Source organism: Varanus komodoensis, unplaced genomic scaffold (genome assembly GCF_004798865.1).
Source record: "Varanus komodoensis strain SLA01 unplaced genomic scaffold, ASM479886v1 scaffold8, whole genome shotgun sequence".
In the NCBI taxonomy this organism is placed as follows: Eukaryota; Metazoa; Chordata; class Lepidosauria; order Squamata; family Varanidae; genus Varanus; species Varanus komodoensis.
Genome location: NW_025336481.1, coordinates 39531503 through 39548327, shown reverse-complemented (window position 1 = coordinate 39548327; position 16825 = coordinate 39531503). Strand labels below are relative to the sequence as shown.

The window sequence follows — 16825 nt, the reverse complement described above, 5'->3', positions numbered from 1 at the left end:
GTTTGAGAGATGGCAGTACTGGAATCTCCTTGGTACATTGCAATCTATTCAATGTATTGGAAGCATTTTCATAATTTCCCCTGTGAACCACTCCATACATAATCATCTTTTGTGTTTGGGAGAATGGGTCCTCCAATTGGTCAAGCATTCAGGGTGTAATTTAATTTGCTTGAGCACAGCACAGAGATTTTTATTTATGGACCCAAACGAGTCTTTTTATCATGTGCTGCAAGTAGTGTTTGTTTGTTTGTTTGTTTGTTTATTAAAACATTTTGCAAGTGGAACCATGCTAGAAATGTGTTCAGCAGTGCAAGGCGTTTATGGATTGGAACAAATCCATATCTCTCAGGTGAGCAAGCTGTGCTGTATCCTCCCTGGGGAACAACAGTGGCTTCAAACAGATAAAATTGAAAGTTTGTGCCTTTAATATGGTAGATTCTGAACCTGAAAGTAAAACACAGCCATGGAAGACCCAAAGAGCCTTCTGTTGCAATTGCTGGCTCTAGATCACTCACCTGGTCTGCTTCCCTCCAATACCTCAGGAAGAAGGATGCAAGACCAACAAAGGTCTAGCAGCAGAAGAAAAATCCCTAAAGCCAATAAGCTCTATTAAGTTGCAAGAGTTTGGCATTGCATCCATCCCTGTTTTAAAACTAATGAAGTTATTTGCTCCTATATGTGTTCGGGAGAGAATTCTAGGAATTTCATTCCTTTGAATGTTAAAACTGCTCTCAGTTCCAACCTAAACTTATTAAACGAGCCAGTTCAAACAATAAAATACAGATGGCTTTCTTTCATGACTAGGTCTTGATTGACTGTAGGCTACTACAGGAGCCTCTTTTTCCCCTACCTAAGTATCCATCTTTCCTTTTTCTTTACTTTTCTCCACTTCCATATAATTTTATATTTTATTTGCCAACTAATTTTTCCTTACTCCATTTTTTTCTCCTAAATGTCTGTCTGCTGACCAACCCTGTCCAACATATTCCCCCATTCCCTTGTGGGTTTATTTGTGAATTTCGTTTTACCTTCTGTGTCAATGCCCTCTGTGGCTTCCATCCTGTTTACCCTATGACCTGCATGAAACAGCCTGCCCAGCCTTTTCAAGACCGTGCTCTCAGCCATCCAGCCTACCGACCACGAGAGCAGGGCCGCCTTGCCCCAGTACCTCAGTGGAAACAGGTAAATCAAAACTGGATGAATGAATGATGCTCATTCCCTTCTAAACTACCACTCCATTGGCTGCTGCTTTTTCCATACCAAACTACTTCTAGTATTCATGTGTACAGGTACGGTTTTATGTGAATACCTGTATGTCATTTGCTAATTTGGTATGATGGCTTCTATCAAGAGGCTATAATACCTTTTTCTATTTCTGGCATCCAGTGACTATTTGAGCATAAACTGTGCTCTTGTGCATATCTTATCTACATGGCCTTGTCCAGTTATGACTCTTGTAAAGTATTCTAACTTTTGCGGGGCTTCAGGAGTGGACTGAGGAGCTTGCACAGGAGAAGATCTAAACATTGGAAAATAGAATATGAGAATCAGCCATAAGCAAACAAACAGAAACAGAAACAGACAAAGCCCAAAGTGAAGCATATCTAGTTCTTTCAGTACTACTCCTGCACTACTCTGGAGGAATTGGTGATTTCCCAAACACTCACATTAGGGAGATGGAGGTCTCTGTGTACCTAATGTGTGTGTTCTGTCATAGAAAATGTGGACTATCCACCTTTGTTGCCATATTTACAAACTTTTGCCATTCTTGCAGTAGCTTCAGAGGACTTTCTTCCCCCCAAATAACTTTATTCTACTTGATAGAGATGTGGCATTGATTGCTGCTATGTGTCAAGAATTTTATGCAAACTCTTAAGATTCTCTTCAACTGAAGATTTACCTTCTTAAAATGAAAAATCATTGCAGTGTTGTTTAAAAAATTGAGTTTGCCTAACTAGAAGAAATAATTAAGAAGGCATATTTGATCATCTCCTCCTACTCTGTCTTGTCATTGCTGCATTAGCATTATTAGAAGTGTTTGTATGAATTCTTTGTAGCATTATCTACGGGAAGGACAATGTTCTCATCCCTTATGTTAACATGAGCAAACACAAATCATTTAAAGACAAGAATTATTTGTGCATTAGTACTACTTTGTGTAGTGCAGTATGGGAGTTTGCAGTTTCATGCATGTGGGATGAGTACCAGTAGTACTGGTTCTAGTATAAGTTCTTCTATTTGCATCTGCTTAACACAGAAGTTGAATGGGCATAGACATTGTTACAGTCGCTAGCTTACAGCATAGTTGATCCAGTGAACTTAGTTTCAGCAATTTCATGTCGCTGACAATTTTCTTTGGTCATAATAGCTAGCATCATCTATCATTTAGTCCATCCCATTCCATAGAGTATTACAAAGATTAATTTTATTTTAGGTGGTAACCATCGTACAGTAGACTCCCAACTATCCGGCCTAATGTGGTGGAAGGGCAGGCCGGATAACAAAAAAGCTGGATAGGCCGGAGTTCTATAAATGTTCACTCCCTACCCCACCCATACCATTAAAAACACCCTTTTTATACCAAAACCCGCTCTTATTCATATTTTCTGACCTCTTAGTACAGGCCAGTTCTTTATAAATGTTTGTTATGTGCTGTACTGTATGTTTTAAAAATTTATTACAGAAAAAGGAAGTCCAAGGATAAAAATATTGTACACATTTTAAGATATTTTATAATGTCTAACTTAATTGCAGGAAACATAAAATCATGTACACTGTACAGTATGAATACATACACTTTTAAAACAAAACATTAATGTAAAACATAGGCTTAATTCTTACAAAAATTCTTTAAACTTATTTTACTGTTCATTGATAGTTCTTTTTTAACTAGGCCAGATAGTACGGAGGCTGGATAGTCGCGAGCGGGATAGTCGAGAGTCTACTGTACCAGAAAGTATATTATTCTATCCCTTTGTGGCCAAAGTTGTGTATACCTCATGAGGACAAAAAAGAAGTTGAAAATTATGACTAGGGTTTATCCAAGTCAGTAGATCCTATGAATGTTGCAGTTCAGTCCCTGCTCAAATCTCCAGTTGTTTTTCAGACATGTGCTGGCTATATTCTCAAAACCATTTAACTGATCTGCAAAGAGACAATTTTAAAAGGATAGCTGTGCTGTAATCTCCTATGTCATAGTTCTGTGCCTGTTTAATTCAATACAGTGAACCTATGCAAGTGTGCCCACAGTTGCATCCTTACGACTAATTCACATAACAGTTGTACATGTCCTTTGCCACTTTCCTTTTTATCCAAAGAGTTGCTTTCTTCAACCTGTACTTGAAGTGCTCATGGAGAAGCAGTCATGAAAACTGTGAAGGCAGTGATTCACTTTTCCAAAGTTGTACTACTTCAGAATCTTATCTCAATCTCCGTAATACTGTCTTTTGGGAAGAAAGTGCTAGTAAGGAAGATTTGTTACCTTTGTCAATGAAGAACAGATAACCCAAATGAGCTATTAGGACCAGATGAACCTTAAAGGAAGATTCTAGCTTGTGGAACTTTTCAATACCCTACCAATGGATGAACACAGGAATAGGCGGAAACAAACACAATCTACCCAAATCAGTTGATGGATAAAGATGTGTCTTTTTAATTCTGAGTGGCATTAAGTCCTCACCCCATTGTTACTTGCTCAGCTTCATGGTATTTGAAGTAAGGAAAGAACTCTTAAAAACACCATCTCTGCAAATGTAGTCCTCATTTCTACTGCTCCAACAATATATAAGCCAACTGAGATACCTTTTTTAAGCAAATAGTGTCTTGGTGCTACTCCTCCCTGCAGAAAGTGTCCATGATTAAGCTATGAGTCCAGAAGGTTCCAAAGAAACTGGGAAAAATTCTTGTAGGAGGCTCTGTATATGCCTATATAATATAATTAGGCTCTGATGGTCACTGCTTTCAGCATTTCTGGATTGTTCTCTTTTGATAAAAAAAAAAATCTGTCTTGCTGTGTGAGGGGGTGGGGTAGAAATGCTGGCTATTCATAAAATACATTTTCTCTGCCATTCCAGTGAACTAACTTCATTTGCATACTAACAGAACTTGTGTGTATATATGTGTGGTGGGGAGTGGGAAGTGGGAACTACTTATTTTAAGTGTGGGGTTGTAAAAATGAGGGGGTCAAGGTGTTGTCAAGAAGCCAGAGAGTGTATTGACTCTGGCTTCTACTTGGATGGGAATTCATAAACAACCGGCACTGTACATACTCTGATGTTGGTAAGGACAAAAGATCTCACTGAGTTGAAATGACTAGAATCAATCATCAAAATGGAAGACAAGTGCATTGACCACCTTGGTTTATGTTGTATGGAACCTTTCTTCAGTTTAAACCTGTTGATGAAAGCATCCTTCACTACTGACTTTTTGTGAACTAAGAAATGCATCCTACTTGAGGATGGAAAACAGTTTTCAATTTATAAAGAGGTGAGAGGAGCCATCCTCTCCAGATCTTTTATGATGAGTACTTTAACTTTTACTCTTCAAAAAAGAGTACAGAAAGGGGCCATGAATTTTGTAAGAGTCAAAAGATAAGGTTTGTGGACTTCATGAAATCCTTCCCCAACTGTTCCTTGGGAAGACTCCTCCCATGTGTCTTGTGACTTGTTCATCTATCTGAAAAGTACCCGAAATTCTTCCTTTGAGGCATTGTAATTACCTAGGATTAAAAATGTTTGATGTTCATAGTTCCTTTTTTAGTAAAGATTATCATTTTGGCTTTACTAAGCAGAGGAGTTTAGAATGAAATGGAAACCAAGAACTGATATTTTGCAAAGAAGGAGAACACAACATGAAGATTACAAAACTGAGGAAAATGTGCTGCAGCTTGCCTTGCAGGACCTAAATAAACAATAGAACTAGCTTCCACAGAATGTCGTTTAGGTAACCAACTTAAATGGCTTTAAGACAAGGTTAGAAACATTAATGGAGGATAAGATTATCAATGACTGCTAGTCAAAATGGCTATGTATATGCTGCTCTGGGATTCAGAGGCAGCATATTTCTGACTATAAGTTGCTGGGGATGTGAATGGGAAGGTGCTATTCCCTTTATGACCTGCTTCTGGGGTTTCCATAACATCCAGTTGGCCGCTTTGGGAAGCAGTGCCAGGAGGGCTCTTTGTATAAGAAAACTAAACTTCCTAGCCCATCATGCATACACATTTTAGTATCAGAATAGTTACATTAGTGGTCCACAGCCAGTATTTGGTGAGCAATAAATAGTGGTAGGTAGTTTTGTTCTGCTGTGTGCTGATGCTTTTGAACTGCACTGAACTGCTTTTGAACTTATATTTGAATAAGTCAAATTTAATTCATGTTTTCTATTGTCCATGAAACTCCAGAAGTCCTGTTTATTCCAAATTGACAAGTATCCAGGTAATGATACATCCTGTAAAAGGAAGCTGTGTTTGTACCCAAGCAGGAGCTTCAAATTATGTTGCCTAACATGGGAGGAAACAATCCTTCCACTATATTGATCTGCAGCAATACTGATTCCTCCTTGACATCAGTGAAGGAGAAGCAAGTTCATCCTCCTCCAGATGGTGCATTTTTGAAGCCTAGTTCACACAAAACAGAAAGGGGGTAATGAAATTATTCTTTGACTGTTCAATTTTAGATTAGCAGCCCTTTGGTTGAATGAAGAATTTTTTGCACTTAGGCTGCTTTCTGTTGAGCTGTAAGTTAGTGGTTCTATGACATCTAGTTTTCTGTGTGCAGTGAGCAGCTGCTCAGACGTACAGACTCCCTTGCCTAAACTGGTAGAAATCCAAAAATGTTTTTAACAGTTTTCATCTAATGTTTGGATAGTCCATAGTCTGTGGCCTTTCCGTAGCTATAAACAGAGCCAATTACCATGTTTCTTCTTGCTCTATTATTATTCTCTCTCTTCCCCCCACCTCAACCTTATTTTAAAACAAAGATGAGGAAAAAGGAGCGTTGTCGGACCTGTCCCAAAAAAGTGATCATACTCTCTTCTTCCTCCATTTGTACTACTTCTCCATCGTACGCCAGTCACCAGGTGATTTCTTTCTGCATGCTCTGTCCTCTTCTCTTCTCTTCTCTTCTCTTCTCTTCTCTTCTCTTCTCTTCTCTTCTCTTCTCTCGCTTCCACAAGTGACAAGACCACATGCTCTTCCTATTTTGCATTTTCACTTTAAGCTAAGGAGGCAGCAGTCTTCTTAATTTTCTTGCTTTGCCAAACCAGTAACATAACAGAATCTGTTTTTCTTATTTATGTGTAATATGCTGTTATACCAGTTAAAACTTGATGTGTGAATGAAGGCGACCATTACTTTTGCCCAGCTTTTATATTGACTTGTAAGAAGAGCGACGTATTTGAACCCAAAATAGACTACTTATATTTTTAGTTTTGTCTCTGTGTGATGGTCTTATTTGGTTTTGCATTATAATGGAAAGTTCCATGCAATGTTTGTATGTGGCTTCAAACAGAGGATTAAGAATGTTGGCTCCTGCCTGTTCATAGATGAGAGTTACTTATCAGTGGGTCTTCCACTGATTTAGGACATCCCCTTGCCCCTTATAGCCACTAAAGAAATGTGAGTTCCTGTGGGCATCCTATCCGTGTAAGTTACAATAGAGTCTTATGAGCTTTCTCACTGACTTGCACAAGACCCCATAGAGGAGGTGTGGTGTTTGAGCTGCTACAGCACTACTCCTTGCCATACTACTAGGATAACTTGAGAACCCCTCTGTTAATTACGCAGATCTTGGGGACATCTGTGATTTATTGAAATGTACCTTCTTCTGCTATAGTTGTGAGGTTGGGGGAAGTCAAGATTACTTCTAGTTAAGGTGATAAATGTGTTCCAAAAACCTATAGAATCATGGAATAGTAGAGTTAGAAGGAGCTATGAAGGCCATTAGGACCAACCCCCTGCTGTTGCAGGACACTATGTTGTACCATCCCACTCAGATGGCTGTCCAGTTTCTTTTTTAATGTCTCTAGTATGGGAGAGCCCACCACTCCTCTAGGCAGCTGGTTCCACTGTCGTATTGCTCTGACAGTGGGGAAGCTTTTATGATAGCCCTTAAAAGGACTCCAGGTACTTCTGATTCTAGGCTGCTAAAGGCCAATTTTTCCATATTGTGCCTAGTGTGCTGTTCCCACTTACTTCCCCCACCAGGTGTGGCAGTCATCCCGAATGCCTGGATCCTATTTCATTGTTTGGCTAAAGGACCTTGGGACATGTTTTTGGTCACACTAATTTCATTAAATTATTCTTCCCAAGCAGCTTCCTGCTGTGTAATTTGTCTCTTTACATCAAAACATATAGTTATATGAAAATGTCACAGGTATAGTTATAGTTACATGGGAATGTCACAGGTATAGAATCCCTAGCATCAGATTTGAAACTTGATGTTCATTTTGATGTCCCAGATTACAAGGCACAAATGGATATTCCCCTCACGGCTGTAAAAACTAAGGTATAGATCATAGCTTCTGCTTGCTCTGCAGGAGTGGCTAAACTTATTTATTTACTTATTTAATTTTTTTTGTAGACTGTTCTATCAGGACACACTTTAAGAATGGTTTACAATTAATTAAAACAATATAACACATAGTAACAATTATTTGTCCATAATAATTACAAAAAGAGAATAAGCAACAAATAGACAAGTCAATTGAATAACAGATAACATAATAAACCACAGCAACTAATCATAATCTTAATAAAAGCCACTATAAAACCACAACTTCTATTCAGCAATTAAAATAATGGGAGACTAAAAAGGTTTTGATCTGGCACTGAAATGTATAAAGTGGCAGTGCCAGGCACAGCTCCCTGGGGAGCTGTTCCATAAACGGGGCCCCATTGCCCCTTCCCCTTGTAGCTACTGTCCTTGCTTCCTTTAAAGGCGGCTCTTGGAGCAGGACCTCTGTTGATGATCTTAGAGTCCAGGTGGGTATATATGGAAGGAGATGTTCCTTGAAACATCCAAGCCCTAAGCCATTTAGTTTCCATATGGGAAACATATCACTTAGTCTTGTTAATACTATCCTTTATTCAAAACATAAACTTGTTTTGATAATGCCGTATTAATTACTGCAATGGTTGCAGGAAATGATGCTTTTTAAATAGCACATAAAATTATAACTTGTAGTAATAAAATAATTATTAAAACTCTGGATAGTGATAGCAAAGGTATATCAACCTCTTTTCATGAATATTGGGCAGGTGTTTGAGTTCCTGGAAATGACATTTTGATAAAACCATACCTATTTGAATAACCAGAGCAGACTTTGACATGCCTGCTTTTTAAAGGCATGGTAGATCATGGCCCAATTTCTGTGATTCTGGCTGGTGCAGAAGCCTTGTTTGCTACTCTCCTATAAAGGGGAGTCTAGTGTTTTTGAACTAATTGGTATATGACAAATAAGTCTGGTGATCTCAGCAACAACCATACCTTGCCTTGTCTAAACTCTTGTTACTAAAAAGCAGGGGTTTTTTTCACAACGTATGTTAATGCATGAGGGCTGCCATTCCTTGGAAACTGTCTCTTCTGCCTGTTCCTCTTGTGTCACCATGCAGATATGTATTATATCACCATTTACTAATACAATTTGTATTATGTGTTATTTTAATTACTCTGCACAAAACTGCATAGATATACTATGCACTGTAGCCGCATAACTTTACCAGACTCCAAAACTTTTCCAAGACTATGGTTTTATTGTTTCTATAGTAGGGTATTTCCTAACTGAACTATGCTATCTTTTTTGTGTGTGGGGTTTGTTAAGGTAATTATTTTGCCTGCAGACAAACAGGGATCCTCATGCAGTCCCAGCTGGAGAACAGAGTCCTAGCCAACAACGGGTAAAATGGCATGAACAAAACAGCATGAGAAAGTCGTGTGCTGTCTTTGGGGAATGATGTGCAAACTGGGTGGGTGGTGGAAGAAGGGTGTGCATTTGTCTGTGAACTTGTAATACTAACACCCAGTGCAGCACTGCTGAAAATGTGTCTAAAAATAGTGATTTTGTGTGCCTGCCATCCATGGAAGCACTTGCTTGTCAGGCTTTTGCCCACTGTGGATAGTATGAAGTGTGCTTTTTTCAGTTTGGTCTGGGAATTTGGCATTATCTGTTTTCTTTTCCTGTAATTTAAATTAGAGGGATAGAATCTTATGTTTGCTATTGCTTCTGTGGCTTCCTGGGCTTCTCTCACTTGTCCTCCAGAATGGTGTTTTATCTAGCCTTTAAAATAACCAGCTTAAAAAGATTAAAAGTTTGGATAGGGAGCATGGAGTAAAGAAGGAAATCCAGCTATTTCAGTTCCTTCCATCACCATCCCATCCCACTAATATTGCAGATGCTATGCCCTCTATGCCTTTGTTAATAGTCATCACAACATGCAGCAGTGGAAGGCAAAGTGTAGTCTCTCCTAGGTCCCTGTGATGGAGCTGAATTTTGTACCTCCTAGTTGGCAGTGCTTCTTTGGAGGCATGAAAACAAAATATTCTCTTTTTCATTGCCATAGAATAAGCAGACCACAGTTTTAAATGACCAGTGCATGTTTATCAGGGAGTAAACCCAATAAAATGAGTGGGAACTCTATACCAGGCATGGATAGCATTGGTCCCCCACTGTAAGAGGTTTGTGCTACATGTGAGTCACATTTGATGAGGAAAGTGAGCCCTTCTCCAAAAGATCTCTTGAGGTTTTTCTTCTTTCTGTCTGCTTTTTTAAATTATTATTTTATTTACATTCAGACATTTAATCATCTGACACTGACCTTAGATTTGGCTTTGCTTCTGTTCATACTGCTGTGCTTTTCCCATGAATATTCTCCTTCAGTGCTCTTTTGTTCATACTCTTTGTTCATTACCCTGCAGAGACCCCGCCAATTCTTTTCTGATGACCATGTGCCAGAGCGCATGCTCACCATTGAGCAGAGGGCAAACCAGCTGGCTGCCCTCCTGGAGCAAAAGCCAACTACCAGGCATCAGGTGACTGCCTTCCTGTCTGTCTGGTGCTTTGTGTCTGCTTGCATTTCCGTTGAATAGGAAATGAAAAGTTCCATGAGCCATAACATGGCTGGCATCAGATATGCATTAATTACTGTTTTTTTAATCAATGCTAAATATTACTGATAGTAATTACAAATTACTATTGCATTCTCAGTGAACATCTTCAACCATTCTTAGTGTGCAAAGCCCCTCTCCAAAACCACATTATTCCACATTTCTACTTGCTGAATCAGTACTTTGCCTGCTCTTGAGAAGGTGCTTCTCACTCTAATAAAATAAGTGTGATTTTATGCGGGAAGGAAGCTACTAAACCTGTAGGGGTTATTGATCAGGAGAGGAGTTTGTAGGCCCATTGCCAAACTGGAAAGGAAAAATATCTGTAGTGCATTAATAGGTTTTGAAAGCAAGGATCTATACAGTTAGCTTCTTAAAGAGTAGCCTAAATAAAAGAAAAAAGGATTTATTTACAATCAATAAATCCAAACCACCAAATGGGCTTGGAAAAAGTAATAAAAAGAATGTTCTAATATATGGACATTATTGAATTTATCTGGTACCTCATCATCAAGAATTGAATCATATCAATTGAGAAACATTTTTTTTTCTGTTCTCATAGTGTCTTTCAGTGATGTACAAATAGCAGTGATTTATATTTATTGAGTAGGACACCATATAAATACTGTTGATCTGAAAGAGTCTCTAGCATATGAATGTTAGAAAATACCCTCTTTGTCTGTTGTTTCATGACCAAGAAATGTTTATTTCTTCCGAAGTATATATGCCCATCCTTTCTCAACTGCTAGTAAAATTCCTCACATCTTCTCCAGAACACATCTATTCACTCTTCAGTATGTAAATCAGAAATTTCCACCACCCACAGTCTTTATAAAGGCCTTTAATTCTGATAGACGCTCATTTCTAGAACTTGAAAGATAAATAACAGGAAGGTCCTTCAGAGCTGAAATTAGCCCCTGGATTTTGTGTTTTGCCATTTCATTCTGAGAATCTGATGTGTTGAGCTTTGGCTGGTGAGTATAGGGCAAGCAGTGCAAAGCCACAATTCTACTTCAGTTGCAAGCTCTGACTGTCATATTTTCAGAGGCTCTGATCACTGTGGCTTTATAAATGCCCTCTTCTGACTTTGTCACCTTTATCTTGTAGCCAGAGGTGGAGCGATCTCGTCGATCTGTTGTTGAACAGTGGGAGCTCTCCCGTAGCCTCCGCTCTTCCAGCCGCCCTTCTTCTCCCTCATCTGATTCCCTCAGACAGGTAGCATGGTGTGGGGCTTAAAGCTGCACTTGGCTGCATACCTTGGCCTACTCCATCTCCTGCCACCTGAGAATGTGCCCGTGTATAAAGCTAGGTTCATACCGTATGTTTGCCTTGATGTGGCTGAGCTTAGCCAATGCACCTGCAAATGAGAAAGCTGAGGCTGTCATAGTGTCCTGGCTATAGAATTTGGAAATGAAGCACATCCTGTATATTTCAGAGTTGCTGACTTAGAATGATAGGAGAGAACAGTGACTTCTAAACTTTTTATTAAAGAAAATAATCTACCATGGAATCATGTCTCTGTTACCCAGAACTGATGGGTTTCACCTCCAAACCAGGCATGCCATCTCTAGTAGTCCTTTCATAACATCTTAGGGAGCAATTATAAAACCAAGGGATGGTGATCAAGGGCACCCTGAGGTCTTGCCCCCTCCCTGTCCTCCACAGGCTCACACCCTCCTTCACTTTCATTTTCTCCTGTTATACTGTGCTGTCGGAACTGATGATTCCATAATCACACTGAACATGGATTGTCCTCAAGCTGAATGAGAGATCAAATCCTGTTCTTCATTGTGGTCTCTGTGCATCACACATTATAGGCGCTGTGCCTGCACAGTGCCTGTTGCCAGGCAGATTTAAGAGCTTTAATGGTGGCTAGTGGTAATTTTGCAGTGCCAGTTTGGACATCAAGGTAAACCATGGCTATTGCTAATGTCTGAGCTTGGCCATTGTTCCAGAGTACCACTTCTGGCCACCAAGAAAGGTTCTTGAATCCCATCACCCTATTCTGATTCTCATCAGCAGTTTTTAGCACTGAATTTTCTTTGGTCATAGAACAGTCTGCACAAGGGATAAATGCTTGTTCACTATTTCATTTTGTGGATGTGATTCAAACCACTTTGTGCATCCTATGCTAAAATAATTAAGTAGTCATGCTTGGCTTTCTGAGTATGGTAGCGAAGAGGGAAATGCTTGCCACTTGCCTTATCTTAATAAAGTCTCGAGAAATTTTGTACTGTACTATAAGAAGCATTCAGTTTGTTGTATTGGTAAATGTTGCCTAATTCTGCAAGACAGAACACTTTCTTGGAGTCAGCTAGTCCTTTTAAACAATATGCTAGTTCACAGTGGTAACATCCCAGAGTATGGACAGAATATCTTTATATGGGAGTTTTGAGAAACGGGAGAGCAGGTTAAGATTCAAATGGATGATCCTGACTTGTAGCTAAATTTGTCTATTTCCTTGATGTTTCCAGAGAGCTACTGGAAGATAGGGGCCCTACAAATTGGTTATTTTAGTAGGGGAAAGATATCCTTACCCTTCCAGACAGACCTTAACTTTTGGGCAGGAAATGGATATCCCTCCTCCAAGTTGTCTGTCTTTCCCCCAGTTGTGTTCATACATGAGCCATGATTACAGTACTTTGAGTCCTTTTGGTAAGTTCTCCTTTGTATTGCTTCTTCCCCATCTAGTCTACAGAAGATCATTGTTCATGTTAGTTGGGGCTAATGGGAATTGTATTCCAAAACATCTGAAGGTTATCAGGTTGGATACATGTAGGAATTTAACTGGCAGTTTTCACAACAGATGGAAAGTAGGTGGGTCCCCCAAGGCCAGTCTTGTAGGCAACTCACAAAATGAGAAAACCTTATCATTCACATTGCACTCAAAGGAACAGAAGACATTCTTGAAGGCAAATAAGACACAAAAAGGAAGTACTTCTTCACCCAGCAAACAGTCAGACTATGGAATTTGCTACTGTAGGATGTGGTATAGCCATGAATTTGGATGGCTTCAAAATGGGATTAGCCAAGTTCATGGAGGATTAGATTACCAATGGCTGCTAATCCAGATAACTGTATGTTACCCACACTACTAGAGGCAGTCACCTAAGAACATGTGCAGATTAGCGCTTTGGCACTCGTTTCATGCTTATGGGTTTCTAGACTAAATAGGAAAAGCATCTCTACTCAAAACCAAGATGCAATAAAAGGATTGGGAAAAGTAAACTGCTGCAGATGATTACTACTCAAAAAGTCTGATAACTTTACTATTTTATATAAGCTTTGAACAATCAGTCATTAAGCATGAGAACCCAACACGGTCAAATTATACAGTTACATCGTTCAAAACAGAAAGTACCAAACATATTTTGGCTGTAGCTCTTCTTCAGCAGTCTAAAGGTATATGAAGAGATATATAGAAAGTACCAGTCCAAGCTTCTCATGATTATTGCAGTGTTTCTACCTAAAATTATAAACACTTATTAAAAAACAAAACAAAATACCAAATTCTTAAATATATGATGAAACATTCAGATATATGGCGCCCCACCACCATCACCACGAATTCAGACACAAAATCATGGGTATTGCTAAAACAGAAATAAAATGTGTTCATACAAAAGCATGTGCATGTATGAGTATTGTCACCGTGAAAGGGGCACTAAGATTTACTGGGAGTAAATAATTCTGAGAAAGGCAAGGAACTCTAGGGGTCCTGGAAACAAGTTCATAAAAGAAAATTTATTAAAGCATGTTTAAAAGACACAATTTTCCATATATAGAACCATTTGTTGTAAACCATCCTGAGATGTTTGTGATGGGACGGTATAGAAAAGTTATAAATAAATAAATATTTAAAAACTCTCATTTATTGGAAAGTTAACCAAATTATTAATAAAATCATTCAAGCAGTTTCCCTCCTAGGAACCTACAAGCTGTTTTAAAAAAAAACCTAAGAAGACCTGGATTACATATAATGGCCAAACAACTAAAAATAATAAAATATATATAACACTATTGTTAATTATTTGTTTTAACACATAACCATCCAGTCCATCCCCTCATCTAAGCTAAATTCGGATTTGTGGATTTGTTACAGGCAGCTGGCTGGCCATGGTATGAACAGAATGCTGGACTAGATGCACCTTTGGTTTGATCCAGCATAATTGGTCTTATTAGATACCCCAAATAAACTGGAACATGAGCAGTTGGCACCTGAAAGAGCCCTAAAAGGGTCTTTCCATGTTTGGTGGACAAGCAACAAAATGGCAAATAAGGTTTAGTGTTAGCAAGTGTAAAGTGATGCATAGAAGACCAAAACGGATCCTAGCCTGAGATACCTTGGCTGAGTTAAAATTCTCAGTGACAAAGAACTTGACACTTTGGTAGATGTCTCACTGGAAACTGTGCAGGAGTCAGATGGGTGGGTGGCCACATGTGGAAGTGGAGCAGGGGATGATTTGACACCACATAAATGCAATTAATAAAAACAACAGATGGGTCTATAAACAGCAATTGGTCTAGATAACAAAATGGAAACCATTAACCTCCATACCACAAATATCAATTGCTATGGTGTGGGCAAAGGGACAAATACGATGCCTGTTGGTTTCCTCCTCTTCTTTTGCCCTTCCCAAAAGCATACTGGCAATGTGACTAGATGTTTAACCAGATAAATCCTTGTTTAGCTCCATCAGTGATGCATTTAACAACCAGTGGAACTTCTCCAAACCACTTAGGTCAGAAACTTGATTGGAACAGTGCTTACTGCACTGAAGTCTTGCTCATCAGATCCTGTGGGCAGCTAGTAGGTTGGGTACTTTGTGAACAGAATGCTGAACTAGATGGAAATTTTATTTGATCCAGCATTACTCTCCAGATGTACTTATTCCCTGGTATCTCTACTAAGGGTATCTCTAGTGTGTAGCATGGTCTTCCCATCTTATCCTGTACTTTATACAGGTAGGAGATTCACTTATAAGAGGTGAAATACTTGTTGCTTTTTAGGTAAATAAACTGTTAGAAGGTTAAGCCCAATCTGTTTGGGATTCTGTTTTCAAACCTGTTTTCTGGTAAAGAGCTAATGCTGCCCCATCTTCCATTACCCTATATTTTAAGTGATGCTAGGAAGATGCATCTGTTGTGATTTGTTAGGCATGGTTGTGCATAATTCATTTTGCTGTCTAGGTCCCTGTGTTTTCCATGACTTTATCCTACTCTCTGCTCGATTCTGAAGCAACTCTATCTGTTCATTATTTTATATATTGCCATTTACTGCTTCAAGAGCAGTTGACATGGTGAAGATTGTACAGTATTTTTTCAGCCCTGCAAGGAAACAGTAGTTACTCCTAACCATAGTACAAATGCCAGCAAATTTAGGCTGTGTTAAATGTCTCTTTCCCCATCTTTCCCCCCAGTGTAAACTTTACCCAAACTATACAGCTCCCCAATTTATGATTCTGGCTGTCATAAATGCCCATGATATCCAAACATTTGGGTGTCTCTGTGAGCAAAATTATTCCATAAAGCCACCACCTGAAGCGTGGCATTCTGAATCTCCCATTGTGGAGGGTCAGCAACCTCCAGCTCTTGCGCTACCTCTGGCCCTGGGAATATAACAGGACATGTAGAGAAATTGTTTGAAGAGATGCCATTTGTTATATGTTGTCTTTTTACCTCCTCTCACTTCTCAAAGAGGCTGTCCCAACCCCACTCCAAAAAGTCTCTATCAGGATCGCGTGGTTGGTTACAAACTTTGCGTAGTTGGTGCTGCCCATGCCAGTGGTTGCTGACATCACCAGTTTTGCTCGTACCACACTTGCTTGCGTTATCCACTGTCTTGGCATGGTTTGAAACCCTTCTGCACATTTTTGCCATTTTTCTGTCCTAGTTTTATCATGAATTTATATTGTTTCTCTTTTCCCTTATTTTTTCCTGTTCATTTACTCCCTCTGTCCTGTTCAAATTACCTTCATCTTGTAGAAGTATATAAAGATGTATACAGGTGGCGTGAGCTCATTGGCTGAGCAGATAGCCAATCAGCTTCAAAGGAAAGACCAACCTAAAACCCTTCTAGACAAGAAAGAACTGGTAAGAGAGCATACAGAAGGTGATGTTTGCTTGTGATTAGAAATTAGATGGCTCTTCCTTAGCTCTGCTCTACTAAGTTGCCTCAGTGCTTCAGCTAAATTAGCAAATACAAGCTTTTCCTTGCCTGTGCCTCCATTTGAACTCATGGATCCTCAGGGTCTTATTATAAAAACAAATCCAGTAGTGTGTCAGTTGTCTCAGGGAGACTTTAGTAGTTCAGCATTGGAGGTGTCATTTGTCAACTTATATGTAGAGTTTACCTTCAGTAATAATTATTTCCCCCGGATAGGGGAGGAAGATTATTTCCGTCCTAATAGTGTCATCATTTTTATGGTTCATTTGTGACAGCTTGTATCTCGCAACGATGGTACAAAGTAAGTATTATCATTATTCGCATTTTAGAGATGGAAAGTGAGGGACAACCAAAGCTGCAGAATTTACAGATCCCTGAGTCCACCATATGCTGTCAAGATTCTTTATTTTCAGGTGATTCAAAGCTGCAGCTTACGGGAATATGTTATTTGGCTGTTCCTTCCTCTTCATGTTGGATCCTTCTAGTTTTCCATAGATATATGCTTGGTGTTTTTTACCTTGACTGGAGCATTCTCGTATATGGGATTTGAAAATAA

General features: G+C 39.1%; 1 protein-coding gene across 27 annotated transcripts in view; it reads left to right on the top strand.

Annotated features, from left to right (window-relative positions):
- The window catches only part of MICAL3 (microtubule associated monooxygenase, calponin and LIM domain containing 3), a 190581-nt gene that overhangs the window by 85638 nt on the left and 88118 nt on the right, over positions 1–16825 (top strand). For 12 of the 27 annotated variants that reach the window (XM_044454993.1, XM_044454998.1, XM_044454997.1 and 9 more), the window contains exons 17-22: positions 1090–1182; positions 5980–6078; positions 8840–8896; positions 9915–10028; positions 11211–11318; positions 16089–16196. The exons of 3 other annotated variants lie outside the window; for them this stretch is intronic. In XM_044454993.1, the coding sequence (XP_044310928.1) occupies positions 1090–1182; positions 5980–6078; positions 8840–8896; positions 9915–10028; positions 11211–11318; positions 16089–16196 (579 nt within the window). Of the gene's footprint in view, positions 1–1089; positions 1183–5979; positions 6079–8820; positions 8897–9914; positions 10029–11210; positions 11319–16088; positions 16197–16825 lie in introns of those variants that run through there. 12 more of the 27 variants (XR_006417090.1, XM_044455003.1, XM_044455002.1 and 9 more) reach the window with 12 other exon arrangements.